Raw genomic sequence first — 18,964 nt, 5'->3', positions numbered from 1 at the left:
TTGCAAATACTTTCTCCTGGTCTATGGCTTTTCCTTTCAGTCTCTTACAAGTTTATTAAAGAGCAGAAGCTTTAATTTTTTTTTAAATTTACCTTTTAATTACATTTTTCATGTTTTGAGGAGAGAAGGCAGAGATGAGAGGCAAACAGGCAGAGCTCCTATCTGCTGGCTCACTCCCCAGCTGCCTATAATAGCTGAGCGAAGATCAGGACCAAAGCTGGAAGTAGAGTATACAATCCAGGTCTTCCAGGGCATGGCAAGAACCCTTTTGTTTGAGCCATTACTTTTGCCTTCCAGGGTCTACATTGGTGGGCAGCTGGTGTCAGGTTTAGTCTGGAATACAACGTAGGCACTCTGGTGTTGGACGTGGGTGCCTTAATTACTAAACACCCACTCTTATTCTTTTAATGTGGTGGATTGCCCTAGTTGGCACTGAACTGACTTTACATTCCTGGGTTAAGCTTCTTCTTGTGATGTCTGTATCCCACATGGGAGTGCACAGGATTGAGTCTGGCCTCTGCTTTCCAATCTAGCTTCTTTTTTTTTTTTTTAAATTTTATTTATTTTGACAGGCAGAGTGGATAGTGAGAGAGAGAGAGACAGAGAGAAAGGTCTTCCTTTTTGCCGTTGGTTCACCCTCCAATGGCTGCTGCGGCCGGCTCATTGCGCTGATCCAAAGCCAGGAGCCAGGTGCTTCTCCTGGTCTCCCATGCGGGTGCAGGGCCCAAGCACTTGGGCCATCCTCCACTGCCTTCCCGGGCCATAGCAGAGAGCTGGCCTGGAAGAGAGGCAACCGGGACAGAATCTGGCACCCCGACCGGGACTAGAACCCGGTGTGCCGGCGCCGCAAGGTGGAGGATTAGCCTGTTAAGCCACGGCTCTGGCCCCAATCTAGCTTCTTGTTAATGTACAGCAGAAGGTGGCTTACGTACTTGGGTTCCTACAACCTACGTGTGAGATACAGATGGAGTTCCTGGCTCCTGGCTTTGGCCTGACCCAGCCTGACTGTTGTGGATATGGGTGCTGTGAACCAGCATGTGAAAGATTCTCTTTTTCTCTTTCTCTATGTCATTCTGCCTTCCAAATAAATAAAAGTAAATAAATAAGAAAGCATAAAATACTGTTTTTTTTTTTTTTTTAAGGTAAACAGTTTGGAACCTAAAGATTATCTCCAAGTTTGTCTTCGAATAAGACCATTCACACAGTCTGAGAAAGAACATGAGTCAGAGGTTTGTGTTAAATTTATTTTGCACTTTAACATTTTACTTCTAAACAGGTAAAATGCCATTGTTCTTATTTATGGTTGGGATATGTTCTAGGGCTGTGTGCATATTCTGGATTCACAGACTGTTCTATTGAAAGATCCTCAAAGCATCCTTGGTCGCTTAAGTGAAAAAAGCTCTGGGCAGTTGGCACAGAAATTCAGTTTTTCCAAGGTAAGTACTTCTGTGAAACTCAATTTTTAAAAAAAATTTATTAATCTGTAAGGTAGAGTTACAGAGAGAGAAAAAGACAGAGAGAGATGGTGTAGTCCCCAAATGGCTGCAATGGATAGGGCTGTGCCAGGCCAAAGCCGGGAGCCAGGAGCTTCTTCTGGATCTCCTACATGGGTACAGGGGCCAAGGGACTTGGGCCATCTGCCACTGCTTTCCCAGGCACATTAACAAGGAGCTGGATTGGAAGTGGACCCATCGGGACTTGAACCAGTGCCCATATGGTGCATACGCCAGCCCTGCAGGCCGTGGCTTAACTTGCTGCTCCACAGCACCTCAAGTTTTTTTTTTTTTTAAAGAAAGAGACTTGCATCTGCCCTGTATCACAGTGGTTATTATGAAGTTCTGGGAGATATTTTAGGAATTTTATGCCCAAGAAGCCTTCTTCTACCTAGGGAGACATCCCCAGATAGGGAGGAGGGACTGGGCAATCAGTTCTTTCCCGAGATGCCCTCGTGGTCTCTCAGGTATTTGTCTTCATTATGCTATAAGAAACTAAGACTTGGCTTAGGCTAAGTTGCTATATAATTATATATCAAGAATCATGTTTATGGAGCTTAGGAGCTTAGGTACTGAGGTATTGGTATTTTGTCCTTAAGGACAGGACTTAAATTTCTGGTCTCTGGATACAGAATCAAAGTAAATAAATTGCCCTAATGTTCTTAAAATTCAATTTAAAAAGGTTTATTTTTCACTTGAAAGTCAGTTGTAGAGATACAGAAAGAGATCTTCCTTCCACTGGCTTTCTTCCCATATGACCACAGCTACCTGAGCTGGTTCAGCCTGGATCCAGGAGTCAGAAATTCCACCTGGTTCTCCCACATGGTTAGCAGGTGCCTGAGCAGTTGGACCATCTTCTGCTTTTTCAGGCACGTTAGCAGGGAGCTGGGTGGGAAAGGGAGCCGCTGGAACTCAGACTGATGCCGGTTTCACAGGTGGTGTTTAATCTGCTGTGCCATAGTGCTGCTCCCTCTTTTTTTTCCTCTCCCAAAAAATGTTCTTTTCAAAATTTAGAGGAAAACTTGCTTTATGGGATGGGTCAGATTTTTGTCTTGAATACTTTCTGGTAGCAGTTAAACTATCAAGCATATTTGAGAGTAGAGATGTGGTATCTGTTTTAAGAATGAGTTATAAAAGGAATCTTAAGAATTTTTTAAGCATAAGAAGCAGAGTGGAACTTATTATGAATATTAAGTTGAATTTTGTAAAATGCCCTGTTTTACAAATGCTTTCTTAGGTTTTTGGCCCAGAAACTACGCAGAAGGAATTCTTTCAGGGTTGCGTTATGCAGCCAGTAAAAGACCTCTTGAAAGGACAAAGTCGGTTAATTTTCACTTATGGGCTCACCAATTCTGGAAAGACATACACATTTCGAGGTAAATATTTTTTTATTTTGGCTGGGAAGAGAGAAGAAGTAACGTTAGCTCAATGTTTTCGTAATACTTACATGTAGTTATGTTTCCATCCCTTACTACATATTTACTCACCTAGCATATTGATTATGTATTTCTGATATTAGTTCAGATTTACATAGTTAGCTTGTAAAACTATTTTCCCCATATGGTAGAGAGTAGGATGATGATTAGAAAATCAGATGTGATTCAGGGAATTAAGCATGGCTGTCTTGGACACATTATATTTCTTTTTTAAAAGATTTATTTATTTATTTGAAAGTCAGAGTAACATAAAGAGAAGGAAAGGTAGAGAGAGAGAGAGAGAGAGAGAGAGAGAGAGAGATAGGTCTTCCATCTGCTGATTCACTCCCCAAATGACCGCAATGGCCGGAGCTGTGCCGATCCGGAGCCAGGAGCCAGGAGCTTCTTCCAGGTCTCCCACATGGGTGCAGGGGCCCAAGCACTTGGGCCATCTTGTACTGGTTTCCCAGGCCATAGCAGAGAGGTGGATCAGAAGTGGAGCAGCTGGGACACAAACCGGTGCCTATATGGGATGCCGGCACTACAGGCGGCGGCTTTACTCGGTATGCCACAGTACGGGCACCTATATTTCATTTTACTTTTATACTTTGTGATAACGAGTGATTGCAAATATTAGTATTCTGGCTTGATCTGAATGTAAAATTTTAGGTTTTATATCAGAATAGTAGTTGATAAAATGTTAGTACAGTGAAGATCAAAGTGATAGAAAACTCAGTAATTTCTCACCTTTTCTCACTTTTGTTTTTAGCTGTTTGCTTTATTATTTACAGTATGAAAGTTTTAACAGTCTGTGAAAGCTTCCTTTTTCCTACTAGTCTGAGAGGCTATTACACAAAAATTATTATTACAGGCACTGAAGAAAACGTTGGCATTCTTCCTCGAACTTTGAATGTATTATTTGCTAACCTTCAGGAAAAATTATACACAAAGATGAACCTTAAGCCACATAGATCTAGAGAATATTTACGGTTATCACCAGACCAAGAGAAAGAAGAAGTTATGACCAAAAGTGCATTGCTCCGGCAAATTAAAGAGGTATGGAAGTATTTTAGTGTGTAATAGATTTTATATATATATAAATGTAATATAAATCATGATCTTTTATAAACTCTTTAGATTGTTTCATCCTATATTAGGTTGTTTGTGGTAATTTTTTCTATTTGAGAAAAATATTAAAGTTTCTTTGAAAACTCTCATACAAGCAATAAGAATGTTTAAACATTACAAATGCAAGTGGTTCTGAAAATTATTTTTGATTGTTGTAGAACCAACAATGTACTTTTTAAGTAATGATATATAAAGATTCTGCTTTTTACTTGTTAAAGTATTCTGTACACACAAAATTGAAACAAGGCAATATTTGAAATAAAAAATGTGTTTCTTATAATTGCATTCTTGGTTGAAAATGATATTAACAGATTATAAAGTATCCTTTCTGGAATTTTTCTCTCTTTAGAAAATCCACACACAGCTTTCTATAATCTGTGTATAGACACACGGTTTTATATATATGGTTTTATATATCTTCATATAATTGTACTATATGTAGTTTTTATTTTATTTTTTTTAGAAAAAGTGTGATCATACTATACTTTTCTATAAATGACTCTGTCATTTAGCTATGTTTTTTCAGAGATACTTGGCAGGTCGAGTGACAGGAGAAAGGAGGGGAAAGAGAGAGCGATAATAGATGCCGATCTTCTATCCGCTAGTTCATCCCCAAATGGCCTCAACAGTTGGGATTGGACCAGGCCAAAGCCAAGGGCCTGAATTCCTCCGGGTCTCCCATATGGGAAGTGGGAACCCAGTTACCTGGGCCATCTACTGCTGCTTTTCCAGGCACATTAGCAGGGAGCTAAATCAGAAACAGAATGGCCAGGACTAGAACTGGTATTCCAATATGGGAAACTGGCATTGCATACAGTGGCTTTACTAACTGTTCCCACAATGCCAGCCCCACATTAATTTCTTTTTAATCAGTTCTTGCAATCAGAAAAAAAAAATAGAAAAATGGGCAAGAAACATACCTGGCAATTCACAGAAAAATTCAAATATATATTAGTCACCTCATTTATAATTAAAGAAGTATAAATGTGCCCAAATGAGACCACTTCTCACCTATCAGAAAAGAAGTCATTAAATATGCAATACTGGTCGAAGTTGGAAAAATTCATAATAAATACATAGGCAATAGAATGAATTGTTGTTTAAAGTAATGAGTGATTAAAACCATACAAAGGCCCATTGGTCGCAGATTGTTTTTAAAAATATACCTAAGGCTGGTGCTGCGGCTCCCTAGGCTAATTCTCCGCCTGCGGTGCTTGCACTCCAAATTCTAGTCCCGGTAGGGGCCCTGGATTCTGTCCCAGTTGCTCCTCTTCCAGTCCAGCTCTCTGCTGTGGCCCGGGAAGGCAGTGGAGGATGGCCCAGGTCCTTGGGCCCTGCACCTGCATGGGAGACCAGGAGGAAGTACCTGGCTCCTGGCTTTGGATCGGCGCAGCGCGCCGGCTGCAATGCGCCAGCCATAGTGGCCACTTGGAAGGTGAACCAACGGAAAAAGGAAGACCTTTCTCTCTCTTTCTCTCTCTCACTGTCTAACTGCCTGTCAAAAAATTAAAAAATAAAAAATAAATAAAAATATAATTTAAAAAATGTTTTGTACCTCAGAAAGGGCATCAAAAAACAAATAAAACAAAAGACAAAGAACAACTTAAATATAAAACCAAACAGGCAATAGACTTAAGATTTAAGGTGGTAAGAAATTTATGTTAGGCCAAGGAGCAAGCATTTGGCACAGCCATTGGGACATTTGCCATCCTGTTTTTTAGTGCCGGATTTAAGTCCACGCTCCCTTCTAGTTTTTTGCTGATGCACACCCTGGGAGGCAGCAAGTAATAGCTCAAGTAGTGAGATCCTTGTTTCCTGCTTGGGAGACCTGGACTGAGTTCCAAGCTCCAAGGCATTTGGGGAGTGAACCAGAGGGTGGAAATTCTTTCTTCCTGTATCTCAAAAAAAAAAAAAAAAAAAAAAGGTAGGGCTGGTGTTTGCAGGTCAGCAGGTTAAGCTGCCTTTTGTGATGCTGCCATCTCATATCTGAATGGAGTTCAAGTCCTGGCTTCTCCACTTCCAGTCCAGCTCCTTGCTCATGGGTCTAGGAAAGCAGCAGATAGTCAAATACTGGGCCCCTGCCACACATGTGGTAGAACTGGATGGCCTGGCCCTGGCTGTTGTGACTAGAGAGTGAACCAGTGGATTGAAGATCTCTTTGTTTTTCCCTCTCTCTCTGTGTCACTCTGCCTTTCAAATAAATCACATTTTCCATATTATTCTTTCCTTCCCTTGGCCCCCCCCTTTTTTTTTTTTTTTTTTTTTTAACCTTAAAGATTGTATTTATTCAAGAGGCAGAGTTGCAGACTGAGAGACAAGGAGAAAGGCATTGGTTTTTCAATATTCATTTATTCAGTAACTTTTTATTATGGCACCTATTATGGTCTAGACAGTGTTTTAAGTTGAGGAAAAATGATAGTGCCCTCTTGGAGGCTGGCTTAGTCCATTTTCTGTTGCTAAATGAATACTACAGATTGAGTAATTTATAAAGAGTATGGGTTTATTTTCAACTTGCAGTTCTAGATTCCAGGAGGTCCTCCATGGTCAAGGGGCTGCCTCAGGTGGGGCCTTCCTGCTAGTGGGAATTTTCTGGAGAGTCTCAAGGCAGTGCAGGGCATCATATGATGAGAGGGCAACACTGAGAAATGGAGCTTAACTGGCTTTATAACAGACCCACTCCAGGGAGCCCATTAATGTACTAATCTGCTATGAGTATATTTACCTACCCGGGAGAGCAGAATGCGTATGACCTAGTCATTTCTTTAGTTTATTCTTGCTCCCCACCCCCCCAAAAAAGATTTTTTATTCGAAAGGCACAGTAACAGAGAGAGACAGGGAGATCTTGCATTCTCTGTTTCAATTCTCAAATCTGAAGCCAGCAACCAGGAGTTTCCTCTGGGTCTCCCATGTGGATGCAGGGTCTCAAGTACTTGGGTCATCTTCTGCTGCTTTCCCATTTTCCCAGGTTGTACTAGACTGGTGCCCATATAGAATGCTGGTAGTCAAGCCACTCCCCCCAGAACTGGCCCCTAATCATTTCTTTCTTTCTGTAAAGTTTTTTTATTTTTTAATTTTTTTTTTTATTTGAAAATCATAGTTACAGAGAGAGGAGGAGAGACAGACAGAGAGAACGTCCATCCGCTGGCTCACTCCTCAAATTGCCACAATGGCTGGGCCTGGGCCATGCTGAAACCAGGATTCCAAGCACTTGGATCATCTTCTGCTGCCTTCCCAGGCATATTAGCAGGGAGCTGGATAGGAAGAGGAACAGTTAGGTCTCAAACTGGCACCCATATGGGATGCTGGCCTTGGAGGTGGGGGCTTAACCTGCTATAGCACAGTGCTGGCCCCTGGCCTCCTAATCATTTCTTAAATGTCCACCCTGATCCTACCTTTTAATTCACTATTTGGGAAATTAAATTTCAGTGATTTTTGGTGGGACATACATTTAGACAATAGCAGAGACTGACAATAAATTATAGAGGAACAATTAGATAATATGATATGAGGAGATTGTATTTTATATTAGGTAGAGCCATATAGACTTTTATAATTTTTGTCTGTTTTTTTCTCCGTATGTCTTTTGAGATTTGAGTTATATTTCATACATTTATCTTATTCAAGATAGTTAAAAGTATTAGCAGTTTTTATAAGTATTTTTTAAAATATTGGGATTTTCTTTAATTTTAAAGAGATTTGGAAATCAAGGTTTAATGAAAATAAGAAAAAGTGTTTCATTCAGTGGAGATCAAATTTCAGAATCTGTGACTATGGTCTGTGAAAGTTAAAATAGTAAATGTCTTAACAAAAATTATAAAAGTTGATGGATAGGGGGCTGGCGCCGTGGCTCACTTGGTTAATCCTCTGTCTGTAGCACCGGCATACCAAAATGGGCGCTAGGTTCTCCTCTTCAAGTCCAGCTCTCTGCTGTGGCCCAGGAGGGCAGTGGAGGATGGCCCAAGTGCTTGGGCCCCTGCACCCGCATGGGAGACCAGGAAGAAGCACGTGGCTCCTGGCTGCGGATTGGCGCAGTGCCGGCCGTAACAGCCACTTGGGGAGTGAACCAATGGAATGAAGATCTTTCTCTCTGTCTCTCTCTCTGTCTATAACTCTACCTGTCAAAAAAAAAAAAAAAAAAAAAAAGTTGATGGATAATTGCATAGGTAATTCAGAGGAAATGAGCATCATTAGTAAGGAAGAAAATTTTCTCTAGTTATCCAGTAAAATATTATTTTGTCTTTGAATTTTCAGTAATGTTAAAAAAATGACATTCTCCTTTATATACTAGAAAGCATTTTGGCACTACTATGGTAAGGGTGAAAAGTGAAGTTTTTCATCTTTTCATCCCCTAATTCAGTTTCAGCTATCTATTCTAAGGAAATAATTAGAATGTAGAAGGAAATATTTAAAATGTTTATCCTGGTATTTTTTTCTGGCGAGACTTGGCAATAATAATAAATTAAGTAATTTTTCCCTACAATTAATAATGGAATAATTATTTTTCATCTATTCAGTTACATAGACCTGAAATGTTTACAGTTTTTAATTTGTACTGAAAAGAAGCGTACACTGTGCAGAAGGGACTAGAAGGGGAATATATTGAGATATTAACTGTAGTTACTTCTAACTGGCTAGGGATTGCCTATGATGTTTTTCTTTTTAATATTATCCTGTAGTTTCCCAGATTTCCACTCACAAGATTATATTAAACTAAGAATAGTTTAATAAGCAAAGGTCAATGAATTGAGTGGATGATGGATTGTAATTTGGTTGATGACTCATTTGGGTAGATAATTAATACCTTGGTTACTCACTAAACATGTTTTTTAACTTTATAACAACTTTCTCTTTTAGGTTGTTATGCATAATGACAGTTGTGATACTCTTTATGGTAAGGTTTCCTTTCACACCTTTCATCTGCGATACATTTGAAAAGCTTTTAGTGTTTATTTTCTGAGAGATTGACAGAGAGAGGAGAGTTTCCTTCCATCTGCTAGTTTACTCCTCAGATGCTTGCAGCAACTTGTGGCTAGGCCAGGCCAAGAACCAGGAATTCAATTCAGATTTTCCACACAGTACACAGACCATACCACTTTAGACCTCACTGCTGCTTTCCAGGCTCCACATTAACAAGAAGTCAAAATTAAGAGCCAGAGCTAGAAATTGAACCCAGTCTCTGCTGTGGGGCATGGATATCTCAACCAGTGCTTAACTGGTAGGCCAAACACCTTCCCCAGCTTTTCATTTAAAAAATTTTAATTATGGCTGGTCTTGTGGTGTAGTGGGTAAAGCTGCTATCTGTAGCACCGGCATTTGCACTGGTTTGAGTCCCGGCTGCCCCACTTCTGATCCAGCTCCCTGCTAATGCACCTGGGAAAGTAGCAGAAGATGATCCAAGTTCTTGGGACCCTGCACTCACGTGGCAGACCTGGAAGAAGCTCCTGACTCTGGGCTTCGGGCTAACCCAGCCTTGACATTTGTGGCCATTTGGGGAGTGAACCAGTGGATGGAAGACCTCTGTCTTTGTCTCTCCCTCTTTTTTTCTCTCTAACTCTACCTTTCAAATAAATAAACAAATCTTAACAAATTTTTTAATGAGAAATTGTAATTCTTAATTCTTTAAAATAAGTTTTAATTTTAAAATTTAATTTAAAAAGCCACAAGGAGTGATTTAATTTTTATGATAAAAAATTTTTTAACAAAAATTGTGCATATTTGTTGGGTACTAGTTGATGTTTTGATATTTGTATGTGTTGTAAAACTTACAATCAGAGTCAATCTATGGAATCAAGTATTTAACATTTCTTTATGGGAAAAACATCCAAAATCCTATTTTCTGTTTTTGTTAACATTATATGTAGTCACCCTTCTGTATCATAGAACAAAAGAATGTATTACTCCTATTAGCTATAGCTTAGAACCTATTAATTGAAATTTATATCTTTAATACCTAGGTAATATCTGGAAATGTCAGTCACACATTTGATTAAATTTTACAAATATCCCTTCCACTGGCTATAATTTCAATAATTGAATTCAAGAGGCACGCTTGTTTTTCTTTGCCCTTACATTTAATTTCTGTTTGGTTTATTAGCATATTTTCAAAAAAGAAAGGAAGGATAAGAAAAGCCAAGCTTTGATTAATCCACATACTATATACACCTTGCTTTGGTTAAAAAATTGTTTAATATAGTTGATCATAGGATTAAAGATATTTGGTTTTACAAGTCCAGATGCCTTTATCTGTACTTTTGTCTAATTTTCAATCAGTTGTGAATTTTGATTATCCTTTTTTTTTTTTTTTTTTGGTAGGAAGTTTCACCAACTCTTTAAATATTCCAGAGCTTGAAGAATCCCTGAAAGATTGTGAACAGTCTAGCTTGAATATGGATAATAATATAAAATTTTCTGTATGGGTTTCCTTCTTTGAGATTTACAACGAATGTATTTACGACTTGTTTGTTCCTGTATCATCTAAGTTCCAAAAGAGAAAGATGTTGCGCCTTTCCCAAGATGTAAAGGGCTATTCTTTTATAAAAGGTATAATATAGTTTTATTGCTTCAGAGTTACCTTTTAGACTTTGTGGTGTCTATAGGAAAGCAAACAGGAAATTGAAAATTTTTATACTCACTATTAATGTCAAGAGAATAAGAGAAGTGTTTGCTTTGGAAAGTGTTTTGGTATGTTTAATAAATGAACATGAAAGTATTTAGTATTGTGTTTACTTGAGTATCATCCTTTGGGTTCTTAGTGATGGAAAAAGCTAGGTGTGGATAGTCACATTTTTCTGCTATTTTGTAATAATGTCCAAATTTTGAACTGTGAAATGTTACTGTTCTCCCATAATGGTGGTTTTCTAGCCTTTGGAAACCATTTCTCCTAGTTAGAAATATGCATTAATTACATCATGACCCAGTGTATGTGTTTGTGTTTGTGCAATATATATGCATATACAGGTACAACTCAAAGCTTTTCATTTATAAACTTACTATGAAGAATGTGCTGTGATTTTCCAGTATTTTGATTATTCATGTATACAAAAGCTAGTTATGACATTTGTTTCGTCATCACTAATGATTGTATTCTGTCTGGTGGTTTTTTTTCCCCCTAAGATTTATTTATTTATTTGAAAGGGGGATTTAGAGAGAGAAGGAAACAGAGGAGAATCTATCTGTTGTTTCACTCCCCAGCTGGCTGCAATGGGTGGGATTGGGGCAAGCTGGAGCCAGGAGCCAGTAGCCAGTAGCTTCATCCCAGTCTCCTGCATGGATGCGGAGGTCCAAACACTTGGGCCAGTTGTACAATGCTTTCCCAGGTGCATTAGCAGGGAGCTGGATCATAAGTGGGGTAGCTGGGACATAAACTGTTGTCCATATGGGATGCCGGCATTGCAGGCAGTCGGTGGCTTAACTCCCCATGCTGCAGTGCCAGCTCCTGATGGTGATTTTTTGTTTTCTTGTGAAACTTATTCTTTGGTTTGACAGGCAGAGTGACGGAGGGGGAGAGAGATCTTGCATCTGCTGGTTGACTTCTCAAATGGCCACAATGTCTGGGGCTGGTCTAGGCTGAAGTCAGGAGCCTGGAACTCCAACTGGATCTCCCATTTAGGTGGCAGGGGCTTAAGCGTTTAAACCATCCTCTTCTTTCCTGTGTGCATTAGCAGTGAACTAGATTAGAAGTGGGGCAGCTGGGGCTGAACCCAGGCCTGTGATATGGGCCATTTGCATCGCAGGTCGTGGCTTAATCTGCTGCACGACAATGCTGACTGCATGGTTAATTTTATGGATTTAATATATACTATCTTTTGTCTTTTTTTTTTTTTTTTTGAGTGTTTAATTCTAAGGAATTGTACTTGATTTTAGTTCTCTCTTTGGCATTCTTTGAAGAACACTTACTATTTGTGTGTAACTTAAATACTGTAACATCATTATAATCTTCCTTTTTAAAAAAATATTTATTTGTGGCCGGCGCCGTGGCTTAACAGGCTAATCCTCCGCCTTGCGGCGCCAGCACACCGGGTTCTAGTCCCGGTTGGGGCGCCGGATTCTATCCCGGTTGCCCCTCTTCCAGGCCAGCTCTCTGCTATGGCCCGGGAAGGCAGAGGAGAATGGCCCAAGTCCTTGGGCCCTGCATGCCATGGGAGACCAGGAAAAGCACCTGGCTCCTGCCATCGGATCAGCGCGGTGCGCCGGCCACAGCGCGCCGGCCGTGGCGGCCATTGGAGGGTGAACCAATGGCAAAGGAAGACCTTTCTCTCTCTCTCACTATCCACTCTGCCTGTCAAAAAAAAAAAAAACAAAAAACAAAAAACAACTTATTTGTTTGAAAGAGTTACAAAGGGCGGGGGGGAGAGATCTTCCATCCACTGGTTCACTCCCCAAATGGCCACAATGGCCAGGGCGGGGCCAAACCAAAGCCAGGAGCCAGGAGCTTCATCTAGGTCTCCCACATGGGCCCAGGAGCCCTAGGATTTGGGCCATCTTCTGGTGCTTTCCCTGGCACATTAACAGGGAGCTGGATTGGAAGTGGAACGACTGGGGCTTGAATGGGCTCCCAAATGGGATGCTAGCACTGCAGGCAACGGCTTAACCCACTGCACCACAGCACTGGCTCCATAATCTCCTCTTGTAGTCATACCTCTTTTCTTGTGGAATATAAGATAACAATTGAATCCACTTCAGATATGCTATTGGAAGAAAGTTTCAGTACATGTAATTGAGAAAAGACTTTCAAAGAGATTACATTATAGAACAAATTCTGTGTTTTACTATATTGATTGGTATCCCCTTTGTTTTTAAAGATCTACAGTGGATTCAAGTATCTGATTCCAAAGAAGCATACAGACTTTTAAAACTAGGAATAAAGCACCAGAGTGTTGCCTTCACAAAACTGAATAATGCTTCTAGTAGAAGGTGAGTTATAGACTCAATGGAGTAAGCCTGAAGGCATCCGTGGCACCCTGATCTAGTTTAAATATTACTAATTTTAATTTACAGGATGTGGTAGGTTTTTGTGATACATTAAATGAATTCATGGGCATAAAAACATTTTGTAAACTGAGGAGCAATAGCATATAATATTACCAATGCTTTTTCTTGTCCTAGTGTTAGCTTCACTAGTTTGCAAAAAGTCTGAGTCTTATGTCAGTATCTCAGCTCAGTATTTTCAGAGTTGTCTGTATTGGTGGCCTTTTCTTTGTTTTTCCTATTTACCTTTTAAATACTATATGCATACTGAGTTTTTTTTTTATCATCCTAAGGAATTAAAAAAGGATTTTTTAAGAAGAATTTATTTATTTGAAAGAGTGATGGGGAACAACATATAAAGAGAGAAAGAGCTATTTTCCATGTGCTTGTTGAGAGAGAGAGAGAGGTTTAGATCTTCCATCCACTGGTTCACTTGCCAGACAGCTGCAAAAACCAGGTCTTGGCCAGGCTGAAGCCAGTAACCAGGAGCTCCATTTGGGTCCAATGTGTGTTGCCGGGGCCCAAGTGTTTGGGCCATCTGTTGTTTTCCTAGGTGAGTTTGCAGGAAGCTAGATTGCAAGTAGGGCAGCTGGAACTTAAAGCAGCACTCTGTTAGCAGGCAGCTGCTTAAACTGCTGCACCATGATGCTGGCCCTCTAAAAGAATGTTTTTGATGTGAAAGACTGGGAGACAGGATACAAAGGTAATAAATTTAAGCAGTGAATTTTCTTTTCTTTTTTTTTTTTAATAATAGGGTTTCTGTTAAGGGAGAAAAGAGTCCTGAGATGATTTATGATCCAGTGAAGCCTATATAAATATAAAGGTCAGGTGTATTTTTGCTTTAGGTATCTATTCAAAGAATATTGGCTGTATCCAATACCATTTTAACTAATAATAAGATATTTTTATATAATTAAGACTTTTTAATAAGTGATTCCATCAACATTGGTTGGGATGTCAAGAGAAGATTTGAGGGAATTAAAGATAGGCAGATGGTAAGGTTTTAGACAGTATTTAGGTGAGAGTTTGGTTGAAATATTTGTCAGCTTTTCAGAAAGTAGAATGATGGATGAAAGCTGGTATTAGGGTATAGAGGTTGATTTAGATGTTTATTTCTCCAATTTAGAATGCAGAACTTAAAAATAGAAAGGTAACATTTGATTTTTGTGTTTCTTTTAGTCACAGCATATTCACTATTCGAATATTACACATTGAAGATTCTGAAATGTCTCGAGTAATTGGAGTCAGTGAGTAAGTTCATAATTCATTAAATTGTAATTTGAATTGTTTAGAAGAACTTTTAAAGTAACTTTTGGTGTTTTGTTTGATTCAGATTGTCTTTATGCGATCTTGCTGGTTCAGAACGCAGCGTGAAGACACAGAATGAAGGTGAAAGATTAAGGGAGACCGGGAATATCAATACTTCCTTATTGACTCTGGGAAAGTGTATTAATGTTTTGAAGAACAGTGAAAAATCGAAGTAGGTGTTGCTGAAAGCTGTTAACATACATATTGCAATATTTAAACTTTCAACTTTGCTACTTTTAGAAAATAGCTTTGTTTGTCAACTTGTTTCTCATGTGATGACTGTATTATAATTTAAGTGCTTAGAGATCTTGTATTAAATGATGGAAATAAAAAAAAATCCATTGATATCAGTAACCCATCAAGTAACCTCAGTGTTTTGCATAGCAAAAATGTACCAACAGATAGTTTAGATGATGAACTTCTCATGATTGTTTACCACTTTATTCTTACTAATGCATTGTGTATGTTCTCCTAGATATGACAGATTTTTGCATTAATTAGCTTGTTAAGCTGAGACTTGATAAATCAGACTTAATCATTTCTAGTTAAGGTGTTTCATGGCATCTGTTATATAATGGCTGCATACTATGGAACACAACTCTGTTAATAGGATTTTCATTATATTTTGCCTAGTGGGTTTTTATTAATGTTAGTGGTAGTAGTATTCAAAAAAAAAACAAGTAGAGAGTGACTATTACAGTTGGAACTAGTCATTAACTTAGAGTTTTAAGTCTATATTAAGTAGATTAAATTATTTATTGGTAAAAGTTACCAGCATGTTGACCTGGTGAGACTTGTTTTAACTTAATGTTTTTGAAATTTTTTTCATAGGTTTCAACAACATGTGCCTTTCCGGGAAAGTAAACTGACCCACTATTTTCAAAGTTTTTTTAATGGTAAAGGGAAAATATGTATGATTGTCAACATCAGCCAGTGTTGTTTTGCCTATGATGAAACACTCAATGTGTTGAAGTTCTCAGCCATTGCACAAAAAGTAAATATATTCAAACTTTTGCAGAATTTATTAAGACTGATTATTAGTATATTAATGGTTTTTCTTGAAAGACATATGCTTTTTTATTTATTTTTATTTATTTATTTTTGACAGGCTGAGTTAGACAGTGAGAGAGAGAGAGAGAGACAGAGAGAAAGGTCTTCCTTCCATTGGTTCACTCCCCACATGGCTGCCACGGCCTGTGTGCTGCGCCGATCCGAAACCAGGAGCCGGGTGCTTTCTCCCGGTCTCTGATGCGGGTGCAGCGCCCAAGCACTTGGGCCATCCTCCACTGCCTTCTTGGGCCACAACAGAAAGCTGGACTGGAAGAGGAGCAACTGGGACAGAATCGGCGCCCTAACTAGACTACATTAGAACTCAGAGTACCGGCACTGCAGGCGGAGGATTAGCCTAGTGAGCTACGGTGCCGGCCGAAAGAAATAATGTTTTGCACTTATTATTGTAAGCCCAGGAAAATTAAATTAAATTTGTAAATATTTGACCAAGTAGGATGACATGGGAAAAGATTAAAAGTTTAAAGGTTACCCCACCCAGATTAAGTTGGCCATTAGGAATAACTATTGATAGTAAATGTTACAATTTAAGAAATTTTTTTGGATAGAATTATCTGCTCCACTATTAACCTGACTCATAAAACTAACAACTTAACCTAAGATCATAGACTTAGCTGTAATTTAGATGTAGAAGTAGTTTTTTTCTTAGCAGAATATTCTTTTAAGGTACCAGTTTGATTTATATGTTTGTTTACTTGATTTTTCTTTTAAGACTCAAATTGTCATTTGACTGAATTTATAAAAGTAAGTTTTAGTGGACAGTTCCTGCCTTTTTTGTTGTAAAAGTTACATTGGATATTTTAACAGGTTTATGTTCCTGACACCTTAAATTCCTCTCAAGAGAAATTTTATGGAACTGCCAAATCTTCTCAAGAAATATCACTAAACAGTAATTCAGATAATAAAATATTAAATGTAAAAAGAGCCACCATTTCATGGGAAAATAATCTGGAAGATCTGATAGAAGATGAAGATTTAGTTCAGGATCTAGAAGAAGCTGAAGAAAACCAAAATACAGAAACTGAATTTAATGATGAAGATATGGATAAAACTGAGGAAGCTAAGACTTTATTTAACCACAAGGAGAACAGAGTATGTATTAATTCATATTTCTATGCTTGGCTTCTTATTTTGAAGTTAGCTAGCAACTCATTTTTTAATAACTAAAAATAATTTAATTGTACATTTTTATTGGGATACAGAGGGTTAAATTCTTAAAGCTTCCTCTCTTCCAGATTTTCAAAAATACATTGACATTTTTTGTATTTCAACTTTATATTTTGAAAAATCTCACTTATAAAAAGACTAGCATAATGAACATGCATTTACCTTTTTTTTTTTTAAGATTTATTTATTTTTTATTTATTTTACTTGAAAGTCAGTTACACAGAAAGAGGAGAGGCAGAGAGAGAGAGAGAGAGAGAGAGGGAGGGAGGAAGGGAGGGAGGTAGGTCTTCCATCTACTGGTTCACTCCCCAGTTGGCTGCAATGGCCGGAGCTGTGCTGATTTGAAGCCAGGAGCTTCCTCTGGGTCTCCCACACGGGTGCAGAAGCCCAAGGACTTGGGCCATCTGGTGCTGCTTTCCCAGACCACAGCAGAGAGCTGGACAGGAAGTGGAGCAGCCAGGACTTGAACCAGCGCCCACATGGGATGCTGGCACTTCAAGCCAGGGCATTAATTTTTTTAATTTAAACGTTTTTTTATTTGAAAGGCAGAGTTACAGAGAAAAGGAAGAGAGAGAGAGAGAGAGAGATCTTCCAACCACAGGTTCACTCCCTAAGTGGTCTTAACGGCCAGCTAAGCCAGACCTAAAGAGCTAGTAGTTTCTTTTTTTTCTTTTCCTTTTTTTTTTTAAAGCTTTTTTTTTTTTTTTTTTGTAAAGGCAGAGTGGGTAGTGAGAGAGAGAGACTGAGAGAAAGGTCTTCCTTTTTGCCGTTGGTTCACTCTCCAATGGCCACTGCGGCTGGCGCATCTCGCTGATCCGAAGCCAGGAGCCAGGTGCTTCTCCTGGTCTCCCATGCGGGTGCAGGGCCCAAGGACCTGGGCCATCCTCCACTGCCTTCCCGGGCCATAGCAGAGAGCTGGCCTGGAAGAGGGGCAACCGGGATAGAATCCGGCGCCCCAACCGGGACTAGAACCCGGTGTGCTGGTGCCGCAAGGCGGAGGATTAGCCTGTTAAGCCACGGCGCCGGCCAGAGCTAGTAGTTTCTTCCAGGTCTCCCACGTGGTAGGGACCCAAGCACTTGAACCTTCTGCTGCTGCTGTTCCAGGCACATTTGCAGAGAGCTGGATTGGAAGTAGAGCAGCTGGGATGAACTAGCACCCATATGAGATGCTGACGCTACAGGCAGCCGCTTAACCCTCTAGGCCATAGTGACAGCCCCCATAATTACACTTTAAAACTAAGTATTTTGTGTTTGTTACCTAGGATTGGAAAGTTCCTTCATGATCTCAAAGACTATTCTGATACCAAAGAAATTTAATATTGTTTTAATAATGTTATCTGTTATACTAGCCATACTGAGATTTCTCCAGTGGTCTCAGTTTGTCCTGAATAGCTACTTTTTATCTGCAGAAAACATTGTTTGTTTGTTTGTTTGTTTGTTTTTTTTAATTTGACAGAATTAGAGAGACAGAGAGAAAGGTCTTCCTTCCGTTGGTTCACCTCCCAAATGGCCGCTATGGCCAGAACTATGCCGATCCAAAGCCAGGAGCCAGGTGCCCCTTCCTGGTCTCCTATGCCGGTGCAGGTGCCCAAGGACTTGGGCCATCCTCCACTGCCTTCCCGGGCCACAGCAGAGAGCTGGACTGGAAGAAGAGCAACTGGGACTAGAACCCGGCACCCATATGGAATGCCGGCGCCGCAGGCGGAGGATTAACCAAATGAGCCGTGGTGCCAGCCAAACATTGCTTTTGAGTGTCATGTTTCTATAATAATTTCTAAACTGGCATTGACATCTTTAAAAAGTAGATGCCATCCCCACCCATGAAATGTGTTGACACCAAATTCACAGCAGGTTGTCAGGTTTAAGTAGAATCAAGTATGGAACTCTCCACAGTAATTCCTGGTGGATAACACATGATCAAATTTACTTTATTTTTTAGTTCAACTAGAGATTGAAACATAGGAGTTACTGTATTTTTTTCTATAAATATTTCTGCAGTGTGGAGAGATCTACAAATTAATGAATCTTTGTAATACATACTTTTAGTAAGACTATCATTAAAATCGTATGTAGTTATTATTTTTTTTTAAAGATTTATTTATTTATTTGAAAGTCAGGGTTAGACAGAGAGAGAGGAGAAGCAGAGAGAGAGAGAGAGATCTTCCATCTGATGGTTCACTCCCCAACTGGTCGCAACAGCCGGAGCTGTGCCGATCCGAAGCCAGGAGCCAGGAGCTTTTTCCAGGTCTCCCATGTGGGTGCAGGGGCCCAAGGACTTGGGCCATTTTCTACTGCTTTCCCAGGCCATAGCAGAAAGCTGGATTGGCAGAGGAGCAGCCGTGATTAGAACTTGTCGCCCATATGGGATGCTGGTGCTTCAGGCCAGGGCATTAACCTGCTATTCCACAGCGCTTGCCC

General features: G+C 39.6%; 1 protein-coding gene across 3 annotated transcripts in view; it reads left to right on the top strand.

Moving 5' to 3' along the window:
* The window catches only part of KIF20B (kinesin family member 20B), a 68,563-nt gene that overhangs the window by 9,245 nt on the left and 40,354 nt on the right, over window positions 1-18,964 (top strand). For 2 of the 3 annotated variants that reach the window (XM_062214449.1, XM_062214451.1), the window contains exons 3-13: window positions 1,143-1,229; window positions 1,320-1,436; window positions 2,731-2,869; window positions 3,780-3,964; window positions 8,891-8,927; window positions 10,349-10,576; window positions 12,838-12,949; window positions 14,183-14,254; window positions 14,337-14,483; window positions 15,143-15,305; window positions 16,187-16,471. In XM_062214449.1, coding sequence (XP_062070433.1) covers window positions 1,143-1,229; window positions 1,320-1,436; window positions 2,731-2,869; window positions 3,780-3,964; window positions 8,891-8,927; window positions 10,349-10,576; window positions 12,838-12,949; window positions 14,183-14,254; window positions 14,337-14,483; window positions 15,143-15,305; window positions 16,187-16,471 — 1,572 coding nt within the window. The remainder of the gene's footprint in view (window positions 1-1,142; window positions 1,230-1,319; window positions 1,437-2,730; window positions 2,870-3,779; window positions 3,965-8,890; window positions 8,928-10,348; window positions 10,577-12,837; window positions 12,950-14,182; window positions 14,255-14,336; window positions 14,484-15,142; window positions 15,306-16,186; window positions 16,472-18,964) is intronic. The other variant, XM_062214450.1, reaches the window with a different exon arrangement.

This window comes from Lepus europaeus, chromosome 17 (assembly GCF_033115175.1).
Source record: "Lepus europaeus isolate LE1 chromosome 17, mLepTim1.pri, whole genome shotgun sequence".
Classification (NCBI taxonomy): domain Eukaryota; kingdom Metazoa; phylum Chordata; class Mammalia; order Lagomorpha; family Leporidae; genus Lepus; species Lepus europaeus.
This window is presented reverse-complemented; position numbering and strand designations above follow the sequence as displayed.